The sequence below is a fragment of the Malus domestica genome, chromosome 03, assembly GCF_042453785.1.
Source record: "Malus domestica chromosome 03, GDT2T_hap1".
In the NCBI taxonomy this organism is placed as follows: Eukaryota; Viridiplantae; Streptophyta; class Magnoliopsida; order Rosales; family Rosaceae; genus Malus; species Malus domestica.
In genome coordinates, this window is record NC_091663.1 from 15,029,323 (window position 1) to 15,053,035 (window position 23,713).

The 23,713-nt window shown below is 35.1% G+C and overlaps 1 protein-coding gene across 7 annotated transcripts; it reads right to left on the minus strand.

The window, feature by feature from the left end:
• Positions 1-15,037: 15,037 nt before the first annotated feature.
• On the minus strand, positions 15,038-22,596 carry LOC103446591 (transcription factor TGA9-like). Of its 7 annotated transcripts, none has more exons than XM_070819027.1 (13): positions 22,348-22,596; positions 21,969-22,140; positions 21,675-21,757; positions 21,197-21,294; positions 20,818-21,075; positions 19,979-20,026; positions 19,814-19,873; positions 19,554-19,631; positions 19,348-19,396; positions 18,367-18,638; positions 17,853-18,074; positions 15,864-16,006; positions 15,038-15,330 (listed from the first exon to the last, which is right to left on the minus strand). In XM_070819027.1, exons 2-13 carry the CDS (start codon positions 22,112-22,114, stop codon positions 15,243-15,245), a joined length of 1,545 nt encoding a protein of 514 aa, XP_070675128.1. In that variant the 5' UTR covers positions 22,115-22,140; positions 22,348-22,596; the 3' UTR covers positions 15,038-15,242. The 7 variants fall into 7 exon arrangements, with proteins under 7 accessions (XP_070675128.1, XP_017190826.3, XP_017190825.3 ...); XM_017335337.3 differs by having other exon boundaries at positions 20,818-21,078; positions 22,348-22,487; XM_017335336.3 differs by having other exon boundaries at positions 20,818-21,078; positions 21,969-22,160; positions 22,348-22,485.
• Positions 22,597-23,713: the final 1,117 nt, after the last annotated feature.

Below are 23,713 nucleotides of genomic sequence, written 5' to 3' on the forward strand. Positions count from 1 at the left end.
TTCCTCATGTCCATACTCAAAATAGCTTAGCAGAGGCATTTATCAAGCGGCTTTAATTAATAGCTCACACTTTACTCATGAAAACAAAATTGCAAGTCTCTGCATGGGGACATGCCATTTTACATGATGCAACATTGGTTCGGTTGAGACCCATAGCCAACCACTAATACTCATCAATACAACTCGTGTTTGGGCATCGGCCAAACATTTCACATTTACGAGTTTTTGGTTGTGCTGTTTATGTGCCTATTGCACTGCCATAACGCACTAAAATGGGACCTTAGCGCAGACTGGGAATTTATGTGGATTTTGATTCACCATCTATCATTAGATATTTGGAACCCTTAACATGTGATATGTTTACAGCTCGTTTTGCTGATTGTCACTTTGATGAGACAGTATTCCTGTCGTTAGGGTGAGAAAGACCGTTCCAAAAGAACGGCAAGAGCTGACATGGGCTGTTCCCACCTTATCTCATTTTGATCCACGAAGCACTCAATGTGAAGATGAAATGAAAAGGATTGTTCATCTTCAAAGTATTGCTGATGCATTTAATGATGCTTTGAAAGTGACAAAGTCACATATACCAACTGCAAATGCACCTGTAAAAATTGATGTCCCTGTTGGACAAAATAAAGTGGTAGCGAATGATTCATCTTGTGCACACCTGAAGCGTGGTAGACCACCGGGTTCAAAATATTCAGCCATTCAAAAGAGAAAGATGAGGGCACAACTGAATCCAAATGAAATCATTCATGAAAGGAAAGTGAATGATAAATCCCCAATTCATGATTCTAAATTTTCTGAAAAAGAAAATGTCCTTGATGAGACACATGTCCCTGAAGAGACAGAAGTACATGAAAGCAAAGAAATCTCCATAAATTATGCATGTACTAATGAATTATGGGATCAAAATGAAGTAATCATCAACGATATGTTCGCTTTCGCAGTAGCCACTGAAATCATATTAAGCGATGACATTGAGCCCCGCTTTGTTGATGAATGCAAACAGAGACATGATTGGCCTAAGTGGAAAGATGCAATCCAGGCATAATTAAATTCCTTGGAAATGTGAAGTGTTTTTGGACCAGTAGTCTAAACCCCATAGTTTACAAATGGGTATTCACAAGGAAACACAACGAGAAAAACGAGATTGCAAGATATAAAGCAAGACTATTTGCACAAGGTTTTTCATAAAGACCTGGAATAGATTATGAAGAGACATACTCTCCTGTAATGAATGTAATTACGTTTCGTTACTTAATAAGTTTAGTGGTTTCAGAGAAACTTGATATGCGACTTATGAATGTCATCACTGTGTATCTATATGGAGAATTAGATACTGACATATATATGAAAGTTCTAGAAGGACTTAAGTTGCATGAAATGACTAACAAACCACAAGGTATGTTCTCAATCAAATTAAGGCGATCATTATATGGGCTGAAACAATCTGGGCGAATGTGGTATAATCGTCTCCATGAGTATTTGATCAAAGAAGGATATGCCAACAATGTCATCTGCCCTTATGTGTTCATTAAGAAATTAAATACTGGTTTCGCTATAGTGGCAGTATATGTTGATGATATGAACCTAGTTGGAACTCCTGAAGAGTTCAATAAAATTGCTGAGTATCTGAAAAGTGAATTTGAAATGAAAGACCTTGGGAAAACAAAGTATTATCTCGGCCTGCAGATCGAGCATTGTGCTAATGGAATTTTGGTCCATCAATCAGCTTACATTGAAAAAATACTGAAGCGATTTGGATGGACAAAGCTTATCCACTTAGCACCCCAATGGTCGTTCGTTCTTTGGACATTAAGAAAGATCCATTACGTCCAAAAGAAGATGATGAACTGGTCCTTGGTCCATAAGTACCATATTTGAGTGCAATAGGTGCTTTATTGTATTTAGCACAATGTACTAGACCAGATATATCTTTTTCCATAAACTTGTTAGCCAGGTATAGCTCTGCTCCAACAATTCATCATTGGAAGGGAGTCAAAGATGTTCTACGATACCTTTGTGGGACAATAGACATGGGTCTCTTCTACTTAGACAAGTCCACAAATGACCAGATCCTTGTTGGATACGCATATGCTGGTTTTCTCTCCTATCCGCATAAAGCCCGCTCACAAACTGGATATGTGTTCATTAATGGAGATACAACAATTTCATGGCGCTCAATGAAGAAAACATTAGTTGCTACATCTTCCAATCACTCAAAAATAATTGCTTTACATGAAGCAAGTCGTGAATGTTCTTCGTTAAGATCAATGATCCATCACATTCGGAATTCATGTGATCTACCTTCAAAGACAGACACTCCAACTGTCATCCATGAAGATAATGTAGCCTGTGTTGCCCAGATGAAGGAAGGATTCATCAAGGGTGATAAAACTAAACACATATCTCCAAGGTTTTTCAGTTCACATAAGCTTAAGAAGGCTAAAGTTATTGAAGTCAGACAAATCCGTTCCAATGAAAATTTGGTAGACTTGTTCACCAAATCTTTTCCAAAGTGCACATTTCAGAAGTTAGTGCATATAATCGGATTACATCGGCTTACAAATTTGAAGAATGTGGAATCAGGGGGAGATACAATTTAGGGGGAGCATCCATGATACATGCATGTTGTACTCTTTTTCCTTCGATTAGGATTTTTCCCATTGGGTTTTTCCTATCAAGGTTTTAACGAGGCAACATAAGCATGCTTAACACCATATCAATAATCCGAGTAAAGTTGTACTCTTTTTCCTTCGCTATGGTTTTTTCCCACTAGGTTTTTCCAAGCAAGGTTTTAACGAGGCAACTGATGTTGATATGTGGGCATCCAAGGGGAAATGTTGTAAACAGTGGGTGTGTTTGCCCACATGTATACAGTAAAGACTCATATGCTAAATAATGAAGTTTTTGTAAGTTTTCAAGGTAGTTGCTATATAAATAAAGCACTACAAGTGTTCAAAACACACGGATACAAAAGCAATAAGAGAAGAAAGATAAGTTAGAATATTTTCTGCTTTCTTCTATTTCTCTTTTACCTACAATCATTCTGTTATAGTTAATAAACAAAACAATGTGATATATTACACCCGCTTCGCTCTCGCTCTGAGCAAAAGTTATTTCTCTAACTTCTCTAACTTTTTCCTATTTATAACAATAAAGTATTAGTTTTTAGTTTTCCTGAGATGAACTCGATGCAACTATTTACTCTCGCAATGGACTCGGTGCACTTCCGAACCAATATTTGTTTCGGCAAAGATAGCGCCTTCGGTCGTAGGTTGATGCTCCTTTTCCTATTGCATGGTCCGCAACCACTGCCTCATTATCAAGATCACATCACTAAAGTTCTTCAATCGGTGTCTCCCCCTAAAGAACATATAAGGGGTGTTAGGCATGGAGAAGAAAATTTCTTGCTTAAAGAATGTAACATCCATGGTGTCATACGTATGGTGAGCAACTGGATCATAACATCGATACGTTTTGTTGTGGTGCAAATCTAAAAAACACACAGCGGAGAGCACATGAATCATAGCATCAATTTACTGTGTTGGTTCTTGTTAAGGTGAACATAAGCTATGCACCCAATCACTCGTGGAGATAGTTGTAACATGGAAGACAAAGTAACATGGTCTGCCAAGACCGCCAAGGGAGTGCGGTAGTTATGAACACGGGAGGGCATTCGATTCATGAGGTACACTACATATGTAACCGCATCGGCCCAATAAGATTGAGAAATCGATCGATGCTCCAATAAGTAAAGCTCGAGAAGTTTCCAAAATATGGCGATTTTTCCGTTATGCAACGCCATTATGTTTTGGAGTTTGAGGGCATGTAGCCTCAATAACGATGTTGTTCTCATTAAAAAAAATTGAGAGAGCTATGAGTAAATATACTCACCACCATTGTCTAACCGAATGACTTTGATGGGAAGAGAAAATTGAGTGTGTATCATCTAGTAGAAATGCTGAAAAATAAAACCAACCTCACCATTATTTTTCTTCATATAATCCCAGGTCATCCTAGTGCAACCATCCACAAAAGTAACAAACCCACGTAATCCACATTGAGTAGCAATAGGGGAAGGTCGCCAAACATCTTAATGAACCAATTCAAAAGGAGCATCTATTTTTTATTAAAACTCAAAGGGTACGAAACACGATGACTTTTAGCTAAAGTGTAAACATAACATTTTAACTTTGAGTGTTGAATACCATAAAATAAATTAGGAACCAATTTCCTTAAATAACTAAAGAATGCATGTCCCAGATGCCTATGCCATAACCAAATCTTCTTAAGCTAATTATTGTCACAACTGTGCGCAGCTAGTTGCCACACTATCTATATAGTATAACCCCTTCCTCTTAGTGCCACGCTCAATAATTGCCTGAGTCTGGATATCTTAGAGCAAACAAAAAGAAGGAAACAATAATACAATACAATCTAGTTGTTTAGTGACTTGACCAATGAAAAGGAGATTATTTGACAAGGTGGGTATGAAGAGTGTTCGATGCAAAGATAACGTGGGAGTAAGAGCAATCAAACCTGCTCATGTAATAGGAAGTCACAATAGTTTTTTTTTTTTTTTGAGGTGCAATCTATCACGCCCTGATTACAAGATACGTCTAGGATCAACATGTGACGTCACCAATTACCTGTATGTCTATCATGTCTCGCCTCTAAGACATGACCAAAAACAGAATTTAATGATTTGATAGCGGAGTAACTTCTCTTTTCTTTCACGGCTGCATCTAATTCTGTGTTAGACTGCCTACGTACCCTAAAATTGGATCAAGTCATTCGTAGTTCATTCTTCATTAGATTCCGACATTTCTTATAGTACGTACGTTTTCTAGCACAATACCGCAATCATTAACATATAACATTTCCAAGAACCAATGATGCACAATATTAATCTGTAACCACATTGTGATAATATCATTTATAAACCATACTTCATAAAATTATAAACCATTCGCTAGAAATCTTGAATGAGTCACATCGATATTCATTTGCCTTTCTAATTTAACCACAAAGGTTCTTGAATCTATCGAATGTCCACATTAGCAATAGCATCAACCACGAAGTTTGCCTAGACATGCTTCCATTTGAAACAGAGGAAAGAGGAATCCAACCATTGAATGTCCTCAATGATTGGTCTTAGTCTCCAATTAAGGGATGCTGCACATGTTCTATGTAATCAATGTCCTCAATGATGTAATTCATGTATTATTATAGTTAAATTAATCAGATCTAATATTAAATTTTAGTATTATCATGGAGTCTGAAACAACTCATACATAACTTGACTATTATATGTGACTAATTTGACTATTAAAAAGGAAATTGCAATGCCGTGTCTGAATGCGTAGTCGTACAGAACATAAACTACAATGCATTTTTTGACAGTCAGTTTAACATATTCCTAAACATAAAAAATTTAAGAAAGTGGCTACTTGTCAGCTATTATGTAATAGCATCAATTGTAATTATTGTTTGTTTTCGGTACATTAGTGCACAATAAAATTATTAACTATTATGAGTGATCTATGATAATTCGCAAAGATTAAATCTCTTATAGAAGTGAAAGATTGAAGAACCCTGAAAAACCAAGAAATGTGAAGAGAAGATTAGAGCTAATGAGAAATACAACTTTGTATTAGAAATCTTAAATTTCAGGTAGACGGACCATGAGCCCACTCCAACAACACCGATACTATCCCCACTTGGCCACCTGCTAAATCCGTCAGGTGTGGGATTTTAATCCAAAAGGCCTCGGTGTTAGTTAGAGTCGGGTAATTCTAGTTAAAGGGCTTGTTCTCATGCTTTTTGGCTGATGTGGGATAGAGGAATTCTAACACTCCCCCGCACGTGAGACCCTATTTTATGGGTCACACGTGAAGTTACACACATTGGCAACGAAGTGGAGCCAAGTCAGGGCTTATCTGTTCGCTCGGGGCCAATGGGGACCCACCTATTCACGTGGCATCTCTTGGCCTACGTGGAGCCAAGTCGGGGCTCACCCGTTCACTCGGGCTCAAAGGGGACCTACCAGTTCATGTGGATGTACGGGCCTGTCCCTTGGCTCTGATACCATCTTAAATTTTGGGTAGACAGACCATGGGCCCACTCCAACAACACCGATATTGTCCTAACTTGGCCACCTGCTCAATCCGTTATGTGTGGGGTTTTAATCCAAAAGGTCTCGGTATTCGTTAGAGTGGGGTAATTCTATTTAAAGGGCTTGTTCTCAAGCCTTCTGGCAGATGTGGGACAGTGGAATTCTAACAAGAAAAGCATATGAAAGTTATTACAGTCAGTTGCTTTATAAAGAGTCTTTATACTTAATGACTACGTAACCCCTTATAGCTATCTTAGCCAAATCCTAGCTAATCTTATCCAAATCTCTCAATAAATCCCACCAGATTCTAACTAATTCTTTCTAAAAAATATTTGCTAACATGGCAGTCAACATTATCCCTACTGCCACGTGTCTTTATATTCCATCATCCCCCCTTAATCTTGGCTGGGAACCAAGCCTGAGATTGTAATAGTGCTCGAAGAATATTGGACCATGCAGACCTTTAGTTAAAACATCAGCGGTTTGATCTTCAGTGGGAACATATTGGACAACCAAATCCTTCTTTTGTACCATTTCATGAACAAAATGGAAATTATTATCAAGATGTTTAATCCGAGTATGAAATACATGATTAGAACATAAAGCCAATGTAGATAAATTATCACAGAGTAAAATAGGAGGATCTAGTAAGATTTGATGCAAGTCCTTCAGCAACATATGAATCCAAGCAATGTCTGCAACAAAGTGAGCAAGAGACTTATATTCAGTCTCAGTAGAACTACGAGAAATTGATAACTGCTTCTTAGACTGCCATGATATTAGATTTTGTCCCATGTAAACCACAAAACCAGTGACAGATCGTCTGGTATTGGGATCTACATCAAAGTTGGAATAAGCCACCAGAGAGTTATCTGTTGATAAAGAATAAGTGAGACCACAATGTAGAGTCCCTTGAACATATCTCAAAATCATTTAACCATTTCATAATGCACAGTCATGGGACTATTCATATATTGACAAGCCACACTTACAACATAAGACAAATCGGGTCTAGTAAATGTCAAATACTGTAGAGCACCCACTAAGCTTTGATACATTGTTGGATCAGACAATGGAGTACCTTCAGACATGAGAAACTGAGAATGTGGCTTACAAGGTGTAGAAATAAGTTTGCAAGTATCTAAACCAGCTTTATGAAGCAAATCCATGGCATACTTGGACTGATTCAGGAAAATATCACCATTATCCTTGTATTGTACTTGTAACCCTAAGAAATAAGATAACTTGCCCATATCCTTCAAATAAAAAACATCACCAAGTTCTGCAATAACTGCTTGAACCTTGACAGAGTTCGAGCCAGTCAAAATAATGTCGTTGACATATAATAGAATAGCTATAACATCAGTCCTATCATATTTCACAAACAGGCTGGTATCAGATTGAGATACTTGAAATCCCATGGCAAGTAAATAACTTGTAAATTTGGCATTCCAGGCTCGAGGAGCCCGTTGCAAACTGTATAAAGATTTGACTAACTTACACACATAATCTGGATGTGTAGAGTCAATGAAACCTTGAGGTTGCTTCATGTAGACTTCATCCTCCAAGTGACCATGCAATAAAGCGTTCTTGATATATAACTGTCGTAATTCCCAATTATTCTGAGCTACAAGAAAAATGATAAGCCGAATTGTGGTATGGCTGTGCAATAGAGCGATCAAGGTTCTTCTTGTACTTATACACCCATTTACTACTTATTATAGACCTGTGAGTTGGTGCAGGCACTAAAATCCAAGTGCCTTGGCTTTGGAGAGCATCAAATTCCTCTTGCATAGCTTGTTGCCAATGAGAATTAGTTGCAACATTCCTAAAAGATGTTGGTTCAGCCAAATCTTGGATTTAAGCCACAAATGAAAAACCACTCATACACAAATCGTGATTATCAATCTTTAAAGTAGACAATTCTGGTAAAGAGGCTAAGTAACCAGAATAATTTCGTCTAGAAATAGTACCAGTTTGCATTCTTGGAACAGAATTAGTAAGAGATGCAGAAGAATTAGCAAATTCAAAAGGAAGAATTACCTCTAACTGTGCATGATGAAGGACATGTAACACTGTAGTTTGAGTTGGAGGTGAGATAGTTGTTTTAGAATTCCGTGAAGAGATACTATCTTGAGGACCTTGTGATAGAGAAACTGATCCCAGGGAAGAAACATTAGGATAACCAGTCAAATTGTCATCACTTGCAACTCGGACATTCTGAGATGAAGGAATGACAAAATCTACAGAGCTGTGTATAGGAGAATATATCTGAAACTCTGGAACAGATGAAGCTGAAACAGTACCAGTACTGGACTTACATGGAAAGTGGTCCTCATCATGAATAACATGCCGAGAAATTATAAACTTCTTAGACTGCAAATGATAACAAATAACCCCTTTATATCCACTGGCATAGCCAAGAAAAACACATAATGTTGCCCAAGGTTGAAGTTTATTATGAGTATAAGGTCTAACATATGGATAAACTACAGTCCCATATATTTTCAAGCCTTGTATAAATGAAGCAACACCAAATAACAACTGATAAGGAGACTGCATGTTCAGAGTTTTACAAGGCATTCGATTGATTAAAAACACAGAATAAGCACAAGTATGAAACCACAAATTTGGAGGCAAATATGCAGCAGTCATAAGTGTGACAGTAGTCTCAATGATATGTCTGTGTTTCCTCTCAGCAACCCCATTTTGCTGAGGGGTGTATGGACAAGAGATCATGTGATGAATACCTTTAAGTTTCAAGAACTCACTAAATTGTTTACTTATAAATTCTCCTCATCCATCAGATTGAAAACATTTAATACCAACATTGAATTGAGTGTGTTTGTACCATACTTGACCAATCCCGAAACTACTGAGCACCGATCAACGTTATACCGTCAAGGACCCAGAAGAGCTTCCCTTCAACCAGGAGGCCAATCACAATGCGACACGTGTCGACATCAGAAGCCAATCACAGCTCGACACGTGTCAACATCAGAAGCCAATCACAACACGACACGTGTCAATGTTAGAACAAAACTAGAAACTCTCTTCTATAAATAGGGATCATTCTCCCACAATAATCTCTAATGTCATTTTGTACTAAACTATTCACTAGAACTCACAAAATGAGAGCTTGAACCTATGTATTTGTGTAAACCCTTCACAATTAATGAGAACTCCTCTACTCCGTGGACGTAGCCGATCTGGGTGAACCACGTACATCTTATGTTTGCTTCCCTGTCCCTATTCATTTACGTACTTATCTTCACTAGTGATCGAAGCAACCAAGCGAAGGTCACAAACCTGACACTTTCTGTTGTACCAAAGTCCTCGCTGATTTTGTGCATCAACAGAGTGAATACAAAATGATAAAACTTTTGAAATACATCAAATGTTTTTGATTTATTAACCAAAGGGAATATCCACATATATCTGGAAAAATCATCCATGAAACTCACATAGTATCAAAAAGATTCTACAGACTTGACATGTGAAGGACCCCAAAGGTCTGAATGAATTTTCTGAAATGGAAACAAACAATTTTCTTTTCTATCTAAAAATGGCAATCTAGACATTTTTCTAGAGATATAATGAGAACACATATGTGATAAAGTATCAGGAGTACTAACTATATGAGATTGCTTAAGCATTGCAGCCATCACTTCATTACTTGGATGAGCAAGCCTTTGATGCCAAACTTCATTCTTCACTTTCTGACCAAGTAGAGCTACTGATTTATTTGACTTCACTGCATAATCGGAAATCAACTTGGTTGGAATTCAAAACAACTCTCCATCATTGCTCATTCCGTGGTAAACTACAATTTTGGTTACCTTGTCTTGCACAAAAAAATCTTTCTCATCACATATGAACCAACAAAAATTGTCCTTACACAATTGTTTAACAGATAATAAACTTACTGCAATAGTGGGAACATGCAAGACATTTCTTAGAATTAAAGATTGAGATAAGGTTTGCAAGTGTGCAGATTCAATGTACTTAATGGGCAAACCTTCCCCATTTCCAATGGTAATTTGAGCACTACCTTGATATGGAGTAATTTGTTGAAGAGAATGCACATCTATTATCATATGGTGTGAAGCACCAGTGTCGACAATCCATGAATCATTAGGTAGAAAATTGGAAGGAACTTGAACTTGAACTGGAGCTTGAGCCTGCATAGCAGTCAATGATGGAGATGGTACACTCATCTAATAAGCAAAATTATTCCGATGATGACAATCTAAGGCACAATGACCACATTTCCCACAAATCTGACATTCAACAACTTAACCAACAGAATTTGAAGTTGTAAACCTCTTCCAGCAATTAGGAGCAGTATGGCCCCTCTTAAAACATATCTGACATTTAGGGATAATACTCGACCGAGATTAAGTATTACCAGACCAAGTAGACTTATGACCATAAGTTGAAGAGGGCCTGAAACTCTGATTACCAACCCGAAGAGGTCTAAAACTTTGATTCCCATTGGATTTTGAACCAAAGAAAGGTCTGGAACCATTATTCTTATTAGAAAATGATCTTGGTACATTGCTGTTACTCACAAAGCCATAGGCATTAGGAAATTCAAGAGGATACATTGGAACAGGTTGTGGTGCCATATATAAAGTACCAGGATATGAAGGGTACATCATAGGAACATTAGGATAATAGGGCAACTGAGTAGACTGAAATGAAGACCCCTGAGAAGGATTAGCATATGACATTCCAGAAGACATAAAATTATTAGGTACCCTTGTGATAATACCTCCAGTAATAGAAGGAACATCATTAGAGTTACTAGAAGAACCCTGAGATGAACTAGAAGAGGAAGCCATCATATTATTCCATTGCATAAACAAACCAGAAAAATTGTTTGTCAAACTACTCATTGCAAAGTCTACTTCCTTTTCAGCACAAAGCAATTGTTCTTGAAATTTTCTCAGAGAAAGAGATGTGTCCCTGGTGAGAATAACAGTTCTAATCGTAGAATATTCTCTAGGTAAACCAGATAAAGCAGCTAGTATAAAATCATTATCAGAAACAAATTCACCAGCAATGTGTATCTCTAATGTTCTTGATCTTAGACAAAAATTGATCAAGGGAATCACCCCCTTTCTGTATCGTCTGAAACTTTGTCTTTAATGTATTAACCCAGGCTTTAGAGATAGAAGCATAATGATCTTGCAAACTAGACCAACCTCATGTGCAGTTTTACAACCCAAAACATGTTCAATTGCTTCATCAAACAAAGTAGCAAGAAGTAAACTCAACAAGGCCATATCAACAGTTTCCCATTCCAAGAAAGCCTCATTAATATCATTAGTTACCCCACGATCAGTATCAATGATGAATTTTGGAGGACAAACAGCCGAGCCATCAAAATGTTCAAACAGTTTATACCCTTTCAAGATTGATTTGAATTGAAACGCCCACTTAGAAATTTTTTTATCATTGAGCTTGATTGTTAACATCCCCAGCAAACCCTCGATTTTTACACCAGAAAACGTCATCTTAACAATCCAGAAGATAGTCAACAAGAACTTCGAAAAATTGCAAAAACCAAACACACCAAACCCAGAAAAATTCAGTCAACAAACAAAGATGGCTTCGTGTCACAATCAACAACTAAAGATGTCTTCGTGCCACAATCAACAACTAGAAATGGCTTCGTGCCACAAACAACAACTAGAAATGGCTTCGTACCACAATCAACAATATAAAGATTCACAAACTTTAACCAAGAAAGAAAGAGAACCCAGAAAAACCCATATAACTCTTTCAACTAAAACTGAAAAATTTCACCTGAATTCACTGCACAGATGATCAACACCATTGATGAAGCTAGCAAATCCCTTCAATTCCTTCAAAAAAACATAACTTGAATCTTCAAGAACAACAAACTTCTAGCGCCACGAATGAACCCTAAAAAAAAAAAAAGAGTCACCAATCCACAGTAGAATAGCTGATACCATATTAACTATTATGAGTAATCTATGATAATTTGCAAAGATTAAATCTCTTGTAGAAGTGAAAGATTGAAGAACCCAGAAAAACCAAGAAATGTGAAGAGAAAGATTAGAGCTATTGAGAAATACAACTTTGTATTAGAAAACATATGAAAGTTATTACAGTCGGTTGCTTTATAAATGGTCTTTATACTTAATGACTAAGTAACCCCTCATAGCTATCTTAGCCAAATCCTAGCTAATCTTATCCAAATCTCTCAACAAATCCCACCAGATTCTAACTAAATCTTTCTAACAATATTTGCTGACATGGCAGTCATCACTGTACCTACTGCCACGTGTCTTTATATTCCATAAAAAATTGATTAACTTATTTATAATTAGCATAAATATTGTTGATCTTTTGTAATTAATATTGTAACATTTTATTGATTTTAAAGAAAATGACCCAATAATTTATGTTGTATTCTTCTATTAATAAAACATATATTAATGAGAATAATTATATAACAAAATATTATTACATTTCTATTTAAATTTGGTCTCATGCCAACAATATGTTCTAATTGTATAGCTATTAAAGTTCAATAGACCCATTACGCTATCAAGTGAAAAGCTAAACACGAACTGCTAGTTAACGGATCACTAGCAAATTCACCAGTTATTCACAGTACAGCCGGTTAAAGCTCAACCCAAATAAATATTTTGGGATACTTTGGATGCGATCCCTAATCCTTAACATTTTTTGACTAAAACCTTAATAATATTCAAAGTTTGATCAAAGCCCCTTAACTTTGTACACCTCATTATATTACAATTAATATTTATATTTTTATAGTTTTGACATTAATTGTTTGATATTTTATGAGATTTATAATCCTATAAATTTAAAATCTCTCATTATAATACTATTAGAAACAGTTACAATAAAAAAAATTCAAACATTTTGATTGAATAAATGGATAAAAACTATGTAAAAACAAGAAATAATAAATGGCAAAAGAATGTATCCATAGTGTTAAAAAATTCGGTACATTTTACAAAACAAATTGGTACATTTCACATATAACAAAGTGGTACATTAATAAAGAAGAATGTGTATATTATAAATAAATTAGGGTACAGATAAAAGATTAAAAAATTATGAGTACAAATGATTTTTTTTAAAAATGTAGGCGCTAAAAGAAATTAATAAATGGGTACAAAATAAAACTAAAAAGAAAATACTACAAATTTAAAAAAATGTTGAAAATTAAAAGTGGGTACAAACCAAAAATATAAATATATGATACAAAGTTTAGGCATAAAACATAAATATACCATAGGTAATTTTTCTATCATTGATTAAATAAACAATGTCACGTGACGGTATACACATAGGTACAAACACAAATAAAACTTTAAAAAATATGGGCACACAGAAGAAACTAATATATGGGTACAAATTAAAAATGAAAAAAAATTGGTACAAATTAAAAATAGGTACAAACTAAAAATAAAAATATATGAAAAAAAAATTTAGCCATAAATATAAATATACTAATTGTAAAATTTTTAACACTAAAGGAATATATTTAAAAATAAAAATATTTTATTATTCAAATAATTAATGATATTAATATCCAGGGACCTTGATCAAAAATTGAAAATGAATATGATTTTAATCAATGGAGTAGTAAAAAGAAGAATGTGAACCTAATTTCTCCATAAATTTTCATGCATGCTCGTATAGTGTCATCTGTTTGTGCATAATTTTGCCAGGTATAGTTTGTATCTAAAATACGTCTCATCAAATTATGGACAGACGCATTCTCTATAATGAACAAGTGTTCATATGTTCACCTTTTCCGCGAATTGTTCCTTGTTCATATAATTTTAGGTCAAACATCTCTCTCTCTCTCTCTCTCTCTCTCTCAAAAACTAGGCATGAATGCACACACATCATCTTCGTCCGTTTGTGGATTAAATAATCTCCATTTGTGATTAATTTGCAACCATTTAGTATAAATGAAGATTAACAACCAAACTTTTCCTCTATGTATATCCAACTTTTGTGCACAAACGATTAGAAAAAAGACAATCAACTCAGTTTATATTCTATCTCTACCCTCGTCGCTTCTACACTACAATACTCTTCTTCTTCACAACCACTACATATAAATGAAGTGCGTGCAACAACCATCTCCCTCTCTCTCTAAAAAATACAACCATTTTCGTTTCGAGAATTCCTTCTTTCGATAAAGACACTAGACGATGGCAACATATTGAGTTCTTTCTTTGTCCTTCTCTCACTTGCCACCTTTGTCTCATGGTCATCTATATTATATATATATATATATATATATATACATACACACATTAAAATTTCATCATGACAACAAATGAGTAAATGATTTTAGACTGAACTAAATCTTTTGCAAGGATGATCCATGAATAAAGACTTGAAAAATAAATGGTTCAAATTGTTGAAGTTTGTTGTATAAATGAGCCCCACAACTAGTCACCATTTCTACTAAAAAATGAGAATTCTTTTTTATAAAGGATAATATATATGCAAAAGCCGTTTAGGTCGAGATAATATTAGATATATGCTAATAGTGTGTAGGTGAGGTTTAAATAAAAAACAACAAAATTTGGTTTTGTGAAATTACCATAATTTTGTTGTTGTGATAGAAGACTGAATAATCTTTTCACTCTCTTTTGGTTGACAAAGAGGATTTTGTTAGAAGGTAGTTTAGATATGTATGGTTGACCAATTATATATTTTGTTTCATCATTTAATCCTTTTTTTTCTTTGTTTACCAAGTGGAAGAACCTTCTCATAAAAAGGTCGTACCCAGTGCACAAGGCTCCCGCTTTACGCAGGGTCTGGGAGAGGTGAATGTCGGCTAGCCTTACCTCCATTTATGGAGAGGCTGCTCCCAACGGAAGAACCTTCTCATGCACAGAAAATATTGAATTGCATTTACAAGATAACGTAGTTACATGAAGACATAAAAAGTAGAAAATAGAAAATAAGAAAGAAAAAATTAGTATGTCCTATCTCTTCTAAAGTAGCTTAATCAAGCTAGAAGCATCCAGCACCGGCAATAATGGATCAAGGACTTCTTCTAAAAAGTAGCTCTCTGCTGGCTACTGGGGTTTGATCAAAAGGATGAGAAATGATTCTGCGAAGGTTGTACCATTTGCAGGTCTGTCGTCGTTTGGCACGAGTTATCATCGCTTATCATGGTCCTGCATATGCATAGTATAACATAAACAGTAATTATATGTTATCGTTGTTAACTAGCGCATTATACGTATAAAAGGAGAAAATTTTCGGATTGTATTTTATTTATTAGTCTCTATGATAAGATTTTGCATGTTAAAGGTGTACAATAAGAATTTGCTAACTTTCGATTTTTCTGCAACAAAAACAATAATACTACGGTTTCCTGCAAAAAAAAAAAAAAAAAAAGAAGAAAGGAACCGCAATTTTGTAGTTTTAAGTTACAATGTGGTTAAACAGAAAACAAATGAAAGAGGGGAGATAAAATACTGGCAAAAGAGAGTTGTACAGTCTCATCCTAAAGAAAAGAACAACTAATTTTCATAGAGTAATAAACCCTAGAAAATGTGTACATGACAAAGTCAACTTGAAACTGTCATGGATTTACCCAGCCAAGAAAAATTAAACACATAATAAACAGTGATTAAAAACTAACCCCTTGTCATTTAAGTTAAAAAAAATTGAACGGAAAGTAATGATCATGTTATGCAAATCTTACTCTCGCGGTCGAGATGCCCAAAGAGAACTAAGTGCTCTTAATCGTCCATAGTACTCTCCGATTACAAGAAAGCATCTCGCTGCCTGACGAACTGTCAATATCCGACGTAACTGATGAAGGGTTTGTTGTCTAAAATTATCAGCCTGAGCAATTGATCAACACAAATAATGAGAAACCTAATTCTTAAGAGTAAACAAAATATAACAGACCCAATAATACAAAAAGAAAAGAACAAAACAAACATGTATAATTAAAAAAAAAAAAAAAGATTAAACAAGAACCATTATGTAGCCCTTCGAATGGGTCCCTAGTGCAAGGGAAGGGGCACAACCTTTAAACAATATTTTCAAAATGGTTGAAATTGGAAAACTTGTTCCTTTTATGAATTTGGACTATTCCAATCATGGTTTAGAAAAATAATAAAACCTCACTTAGTTTATTGCTTATATTTCCCATTTCAATTTTAAATTCATTCGATAGGTCTAGCTACGGTTTTCCTTTCAACAAACATCACATTCAAACCTACTCTTGAAAGAAACATTTGGAATGGAAAAACTACACCAAAACCCTAGCATTCAGCAACCTGATTGACACCTCAGCTAAAAATACATGTTAGTTCACCCCAAAATTATGGGTGATATGAAATTATTGTGACCCAATGAAGCATTGCATACGTGGCAAGCACGCAGAGGATGTGATCAATCTAGCTGTATAATATTATATAACACCTATGTCAAAAATTTGACCAGTAGCATGACAGTGACACCTGATTAATAGAAAGCCTAATGGTCAATTGAGATATTCATGATCATCAAGACCTTTGATAGTTGTTTATTAAAATGAATGACTTTTACATACTATTTTTAACTTTTCATACGTTATGTTTAAGAAATTTTATTGACCAGATCAGAAAAGAATATCAATGACCTAAATTAAAAGGGATATGCATAAAATGAAAAAGCGTGTGTAGAAATCACTTCTTTGACTAAGTGATGGGTGAGAATAAAGGGATAGAAATGTACATACAATATCTAGTTGACTACACTATAGATGTTCCCATTTCTATTTTTAAGTAGTGCTTGAACTAAAAGTCAATTTAAATGTTAAATCAAGGTGATGTGTGAAAATGAAACCCTTAGATTCTTAACCTTCTGGCGTATATCAGAGAATGGCGGCGCAAAACAAGAAGACAGAAATAAGGAATAGAACGAAATAATTGGAATAGAAGGACAACTCAGATCAACTACCACGTTTGATGTCACCTACCAAAGTTCTATGCTTTGATCGAAAATAACACCTTTCTAACGATATAAACATATATAAAACTAAACGTAATTAACGTGATTGATTGACGTGCAGTCGTTTATAGGTGGATCCTATATTAGACCTTACCACCATCAAGGATTTAAAGTCACTTATTTCCATTAATGTAATCTTAATCATGTCCAAGGTGTTAGCAGATTCGTCAAGTGAGATCTAATCAATCCTTTGATAATTTTGAAAAGGGTTTCAGTTCATATGGAATTGAATTGGTTTCATGCATCCATATGTATTGGTCAAGTCTGGTCTGCAATATGAAAGTAGGACAACTCTCAAGTCTTTTCAAAAAACACCTGAACAAGGCATGTATTTTTCTATCATGACCTGCCCTTATAGTCAAATTACTTCTCAAAAAGCATCAGGAAAGTTTGCTAACATAGTATAAAATTCTTTCAAAAAATAGCAACTAATAACCTCCTAGGGTTCATTTAAATTATGAAGAAAACTCCTAGGGTTTAAAAGAACAAATAACTTAAATGATAAATTAATATAATCTGCAGGTTATAATGCAATTCCTAACAAAGAGATTACAGAAAATGATGAGAGAATATTGAGATTAATTACGTGAAGTGCATGCATGAATTTGCAAGATGTAAGCAAAATGGCCTTTGGTTTTTAAGCTAAAGAAATTTACGTCGGAAGTCGGATTATTTAATCGTAATTAACTACCTGGCGAACGAAGCCTTCAAGATTGGTGAGCTTGCCCAAAGCCACGGCCATCTGTTGCATGCCGTCGATGACTGGCCCGCCGGCAATGGTGTCGATCAGAGACTGATGAAGCTGCTCTAGACCTTGAGTAAGAGCCTCTTCAGCTTGTTGTGAGGACTGTTGCAGATTATAGATCCCCATGAATTGCTGTTCTGTTAGTGGGTCTAACTGTGCTATTAACATCTGATTAATAACAAAGAAAGAAACACATTAATAATCAATAAGTCGCAAGGATAGGAACCATGGCTAGTTGAATATTTATTTTAAAAGAAATTGTAACAGGCAAGTAAATTTTGTATGCGTTGATTATATCTTTCCTCTCAGAATATGAGACCCATCACATGGTAGCATGCATATTATGAGGGAGAGAGAGAGAAAGAGAGAGAGATAACCGGCGCATACACTAAGTTTTTCGTTAAACTACCGAAGTGGTGAATTCTAAATGCTATAACAATTTCAGAATATAGGGTTGAACCTTGATGAGCTCAGAGGGTCTAAAACCACCCATCCAGAGGAAGCAACGTTCAGCTGGAGTCGTCCACATTCCAGTTATGAGGTGGAACACATCAGATTTTGCAGCCATTCCTTTCAGCTGGAAGATTTCATCGTAGTGAGAAACATATCCGTCCACAACTAGTCGAAGATCGCTGTCCGACAAATGTGCTTGTAACCCTGTTCGGAGCTCCGACATTTGCCGGTGGTCGTCTTCTAGCCATCTTACATATTCCATATCAAATATTGCAGCACCTACAACAACAATAATAAACACTTTAAAATCATGCATACACATTAATTGTTTGAGATTCAAGTTACGTATGATCATTTACTAGCGAGATCAATTTATTATATAGAAAGCAAACCACATGTTTTGAGAGTACGTTTAGTTTTTTTTTTTAATTTATTTTTAGTTATTAGTATTTATTTGGTGAAAGAGTGCATTATTGTGCTACAAGTTGAAAAAGTTATATGCGCACGGGGCTTCAATAATGCATGCAAGGATAAAAGTTAAACCCCGGAATGGCTTTTGTGTTTTGGAAAAGGCCAAACAATGGTCAAATATATAACAAATCATATTTTTTTTTTTGTTAAATGATAAATTTTGTTAGATTAAATGCTAGATTAGTCACCGACGAGATTCGAACTCACGGCATCATGCAAGGGCTCAACTCCTTCCTACCACTATGGTAAAGGCCACAATCTACAACAAATCATTTTATTCATGGGAAAAATCCGCTCCCTTAAAATATTGCGTAAACCCTAATCCAAGCTCTCTCAATATTGAAAACTTTGGTCAAACTCCGAGATGTGTACAAGTAAACATAGACTTAAATTCGTTTCCCAAAATTGACTGGAAGCTTTAATATTACAAAAAAAGAATAATGTTAATAGATATTAAGCTAGTCAATTATTTTTTTATAACCTCTTTTTTCCATTAATTAATCTACAAGAAACTCACCTGAGCTGATATTGCCAAGACCACCACCACAACTACCCAAGAACAAACCCTAATTAAATAATTTAAAAAGAAAAATCAATACATTTAACAAAATGAACAATAAATAAATAAATATAATAAATAATTTTTAATAGGTTAACGATAAAACCAATGAACAATAAATCAATAAATATAATAAATAATTTTTAATAGGATAACAATAAAACCTGAGCGCGCGCTCTTTGAAGGTCTTGCTCAAGCTGTGTAAGCTTTATCCTGCTTGACTCTAGCTGCTGTACATAAGCCTATATATTGACAAGGAAACAAATGAAATAAGTATTAGTCGGTAGTTGTGTTTTTTTTGTTTTTTTTTTAAACAAAGGAAAACATAATAAATAGTGGGTATGTGAGATAATAAAATAGTATATGCTAAACATTATAGAAAATTAATGAAACATTTTCAGTGTGAAAAATGACATCTCTATACCTTTTTTCTGAGGCGGCTTTTTCTTGCAGCTTCTCTGTTTTGAGCTAAACGTCTCAATGTCTACACGAAAATAAAAACAAAAAAATGGTTGCTCAAAATTTGAAGTTAATAAATTGGGAAAATAATGTGGAACAAAAAATGCAAGAATATTGTCATGTTTAAAACCTTAGCATCAAGTTGTTTATTCTCTGATGTTGAACCAGCTCCCTTCCTCTGGAACATTAAAAACATGAATTAAGAAAAAGGGGGGGGGGGGGGGGAGCGAGAGAGAGAGTAAATTAGTTAGCAAATTGTTTTGATGTCTGAAAAAAAGGTGGAATCTCTATTTTTGGAGGAAAAAAAAGAAGAAAATGCAAGCCCTTTGTGTTTAAATACATATGATTCTGTACTAAAAAAAACACATATGATTCTCAGAAAATAAATCACAATGATTAGAGAGAATTATCTGACAGAGTTTCTGCAAAACATTTTTTGTTCGAGGCAGGCAGGCAATCAGCAAACGTGATTTTTGCGATGTGGGTTTGGTCTGAGTCATATGGAGTGAAGAAAGTAGGTATTTCTATTATTATAACAAAGAAATAATCTGCTTCCAAAAAAAAAAAAAAACAAAGAAATAATAATAGTGGTAGAACTACTGTGAAGATTCTTACTATGTTGCCTTTTTCTTTTAATTTTATTTATTTATACATTATTTATTTGTGCGTTTATACACACTCTCTCTCTGTTGTGTCAGACATTTTTATCAGAAAATCGTTCAGAAATCAGGTAACTTCTGACTCTCTTTGATTTTCTGATGTTGTGGGGATCTGTGCCATAATATTTCATGAAGATGTGCCACAGAGAGCAGAGAGAGATGAAACAGTAATAATAACAATGAAGATGCCAACTTTTTCCTCAGTTGTTGGGGATATGGGAGATCTTTTGAGAAAGATATCGACTGACTGACTGACCTAGAGATAGAGAGTACAGTTCTAATTAAAACAGTAATTAAGTTAATTAATTACCTTTTCTTGGGAGGGTTTTTGAGCTGATGCGGTTTGTGAATTAGGTCCGGTGTCACTAATTGCCATTTCTTGCTGTAATTGTTGCTGTTGCTGTTGAAATTGTAGATGCTTCTGATCAAAAGCAGCTTGTGAGGAAGAAGGGTTTTTACTCATGGGAGATTTTGGTTCCAATTCCAACTGATTTGTTGTTGTTGTTGTTAGAGTGTTCACTTGTGATCCTGAGTCTGTGCTTTCTTCCTCTCCTGACTTTGGACTCCCCTGCTTTTTTACAAAATCATAAATCAAATAAAATAAAAAAAGCCACCAAAATTTAATCAAATTTTAATCTGGGTAAATCAAATATCAGAAGAAAAGAAAATTAAAAGGGTCAAAGGATTACTCCTGGTGTTTGGTGGAATCTCATTGGCCAAGAAGGGAACATTTCCAGAGTTGCAGCAGGCCTGCCTGCTCCTCCTCCTCCTCCTCCTGTAAATAAAGCTGCAAACAAAGAATCACAAAATCCCTATCTTTCAGACATCACGAAAATAAAGATTTTTTCAAAGCATCACCTAATCCCTTTATCTCTCTCTCTCTCTCTCTCTCTACTTTTCTGCAGTTATGGAGTCATTAAAAAAAATCATGCTATGCAGGTCAGCTTTCCAAGTTTCTAGACACATGCCATTCAACTCTCCTCTCTCAGAATCATTACTGTATTCGAAATGGAAACCGCCCATCCCCTTCGCTCTGCCCTGATCAGAAGACATATCCAAACACACTCTTTCTCTTTCTCTCTCTCTCTGCTTTTTGTTAGAGTTTGTTATGCTTTATCAGACGTCACCAAAAGGAGAGAAATGATGAGAGGGGTGTAGAAAGCATACGTGCTTGAGCTTCATCATTTCTAACTTGCCGCGCAATTGCTTCTTCCAGCTCCCCAAAATCAAAGGCAGATCCTTCTTGATTACTACCAAGTACCAACCAAACAAAACAAAAACAAAAACAAAAAGCAAAAAATTATCAGAAACCCGTAAAAAATAAAAATGAACAGATCAGAGGAAGAACAACAATTTTTTTTTTAATGAAATTTCAGAAAATAAAATAAACCCAATTCGAAATTAGTCTTGAAATTGCAGTATCTGAAAGAAAGTTTGGAAATTGATGAGAATTTTTCGTACAGAAAACTGGTGGAAGGAGCATTCATCCCATGAAGAACAGCATAAGGGACATGTTGATTGGAAGGTCCTAGTTCCGATGACAAACAAGCGGTGGTGGCAGTGGCGGTAGCGGCGGTAGCGTCTCCAACTCGATGACTCGCCGCCATGCAAGATTTTCTCAGACCATTTTCATCTTTGTACTCCAAGAAGAAGCTGGAATCAGGACATGTAGCAGAAGAAATAAAAGCCATAAACACACACACGCACGCAAAAAGTGGTTTTACCTTTTTATTTTATTTTATTCCTTTCAGTTAGCTAGATAGAGAAGAAACAGAGGAGTTGGGGGGAATGAGAAGAAAGAAAACAATTTCCCAGAAATTATTCAGTTTGCTCTCTTTACCTCAATTTTTGGATTTAGATTCCTAGACCAAAGCCTATATGGAGCAAACCAAAACAAATTGAAAGAGACCAAATATCAAAGGGAAGTTAGAGAGAGAAATTACAAGAGAGAGAGAGAGGAGAGAGAGGAGAGAGAGGGGCCAGTCATATTTATGTCTCTATCTATTTATCTCTCTGCTACTTCTCTTTCTCTCTACTTCTCTATGAAGAAAGCTTCTAAATTGATGTGTTTGTGTTTGTGTTTGGGTTCTCCTTTATTTCTCTGTCCCTAGTAAATATTATCAAAATTTTGGACAGAAAATCTTGTCGTTGCAGACAGGCCTCTCTCTCTCTCTCTCTCTCTCTCTCTGGTGTGTGGGGTTTGAAAACAGGAAAAAAAAGGACAATTTTCTTTTAAAATAAATAAATTATTTAGTATAAATAAAGTTTTAAAAGACGTTATAGGCTAGTCCGGCAATGAGCTAAGTTTAGGTGGATTTAAACAAATTTATTGTATATTGTATGGATATATGTCTATTTATACTTAAAAACACATAATTGTATACATAAATTACAAAATAAAATGACATATAGACTATAAATTATTATAACATATTGAAAATAGAGAACAAGCATATAACAAGTATTCATCAAGTATTTCACAAGTCTCTTACATTTTATTGAAAAAATAAAATGCAAAATGAAAGTTATCGATTTTTTGCCTAAATGAGAGTGCGGCTTAGGCGGGCTAAGCGTACGCCTAAGCGGGTCTAGACGCATTTTGTTAATTTTCAAACGTCTATAAACTATCGGGATGGTGACCAACCGTCTCACCGCCTAATTGCGGCCATACAGGATTTTTAGATCAGTGAGTATAATATTGAATTACAAAAAAACAGAAAAGAAAAAGGGAGAATCAAGTGTAGAACCCACTGGAATCACTGACTCCTACTCCACTCTCTCTCTCTTCTAACCGCCTGTGATGTGCCATTGGTTCTTTATATTGTGATCCTCACGGATGTAAGTACTTGGTAGATAAAAAATAAAAAGTGGATATATTCAACATTTTATAACAGATGAGACAAGGTTTTCTTTCACAAAGATGGTAAAAGCTGAGGACTCTGGAGAAAAAAGAAAAGTTGCAGAGGCTTCTTTTTTATCCATCTTTTTATTTGCTCAAGAAAGGGGTTGAGTTTATTTTTCACAGCTAGGAAGGTTGAGGAAGAAGAGAATTTTTTTATAAATATTTTTGTAAAGTTGTTCTGCTTAATTATATATACCATTTCAACTAAAAAAAAATTAGAATAACATAATCTACAAGCAAAACCCCAATTATATATATTAAATCAGTGCCTTGTGAGATAGGTTTGTTTGGTCTTATCAGGCTT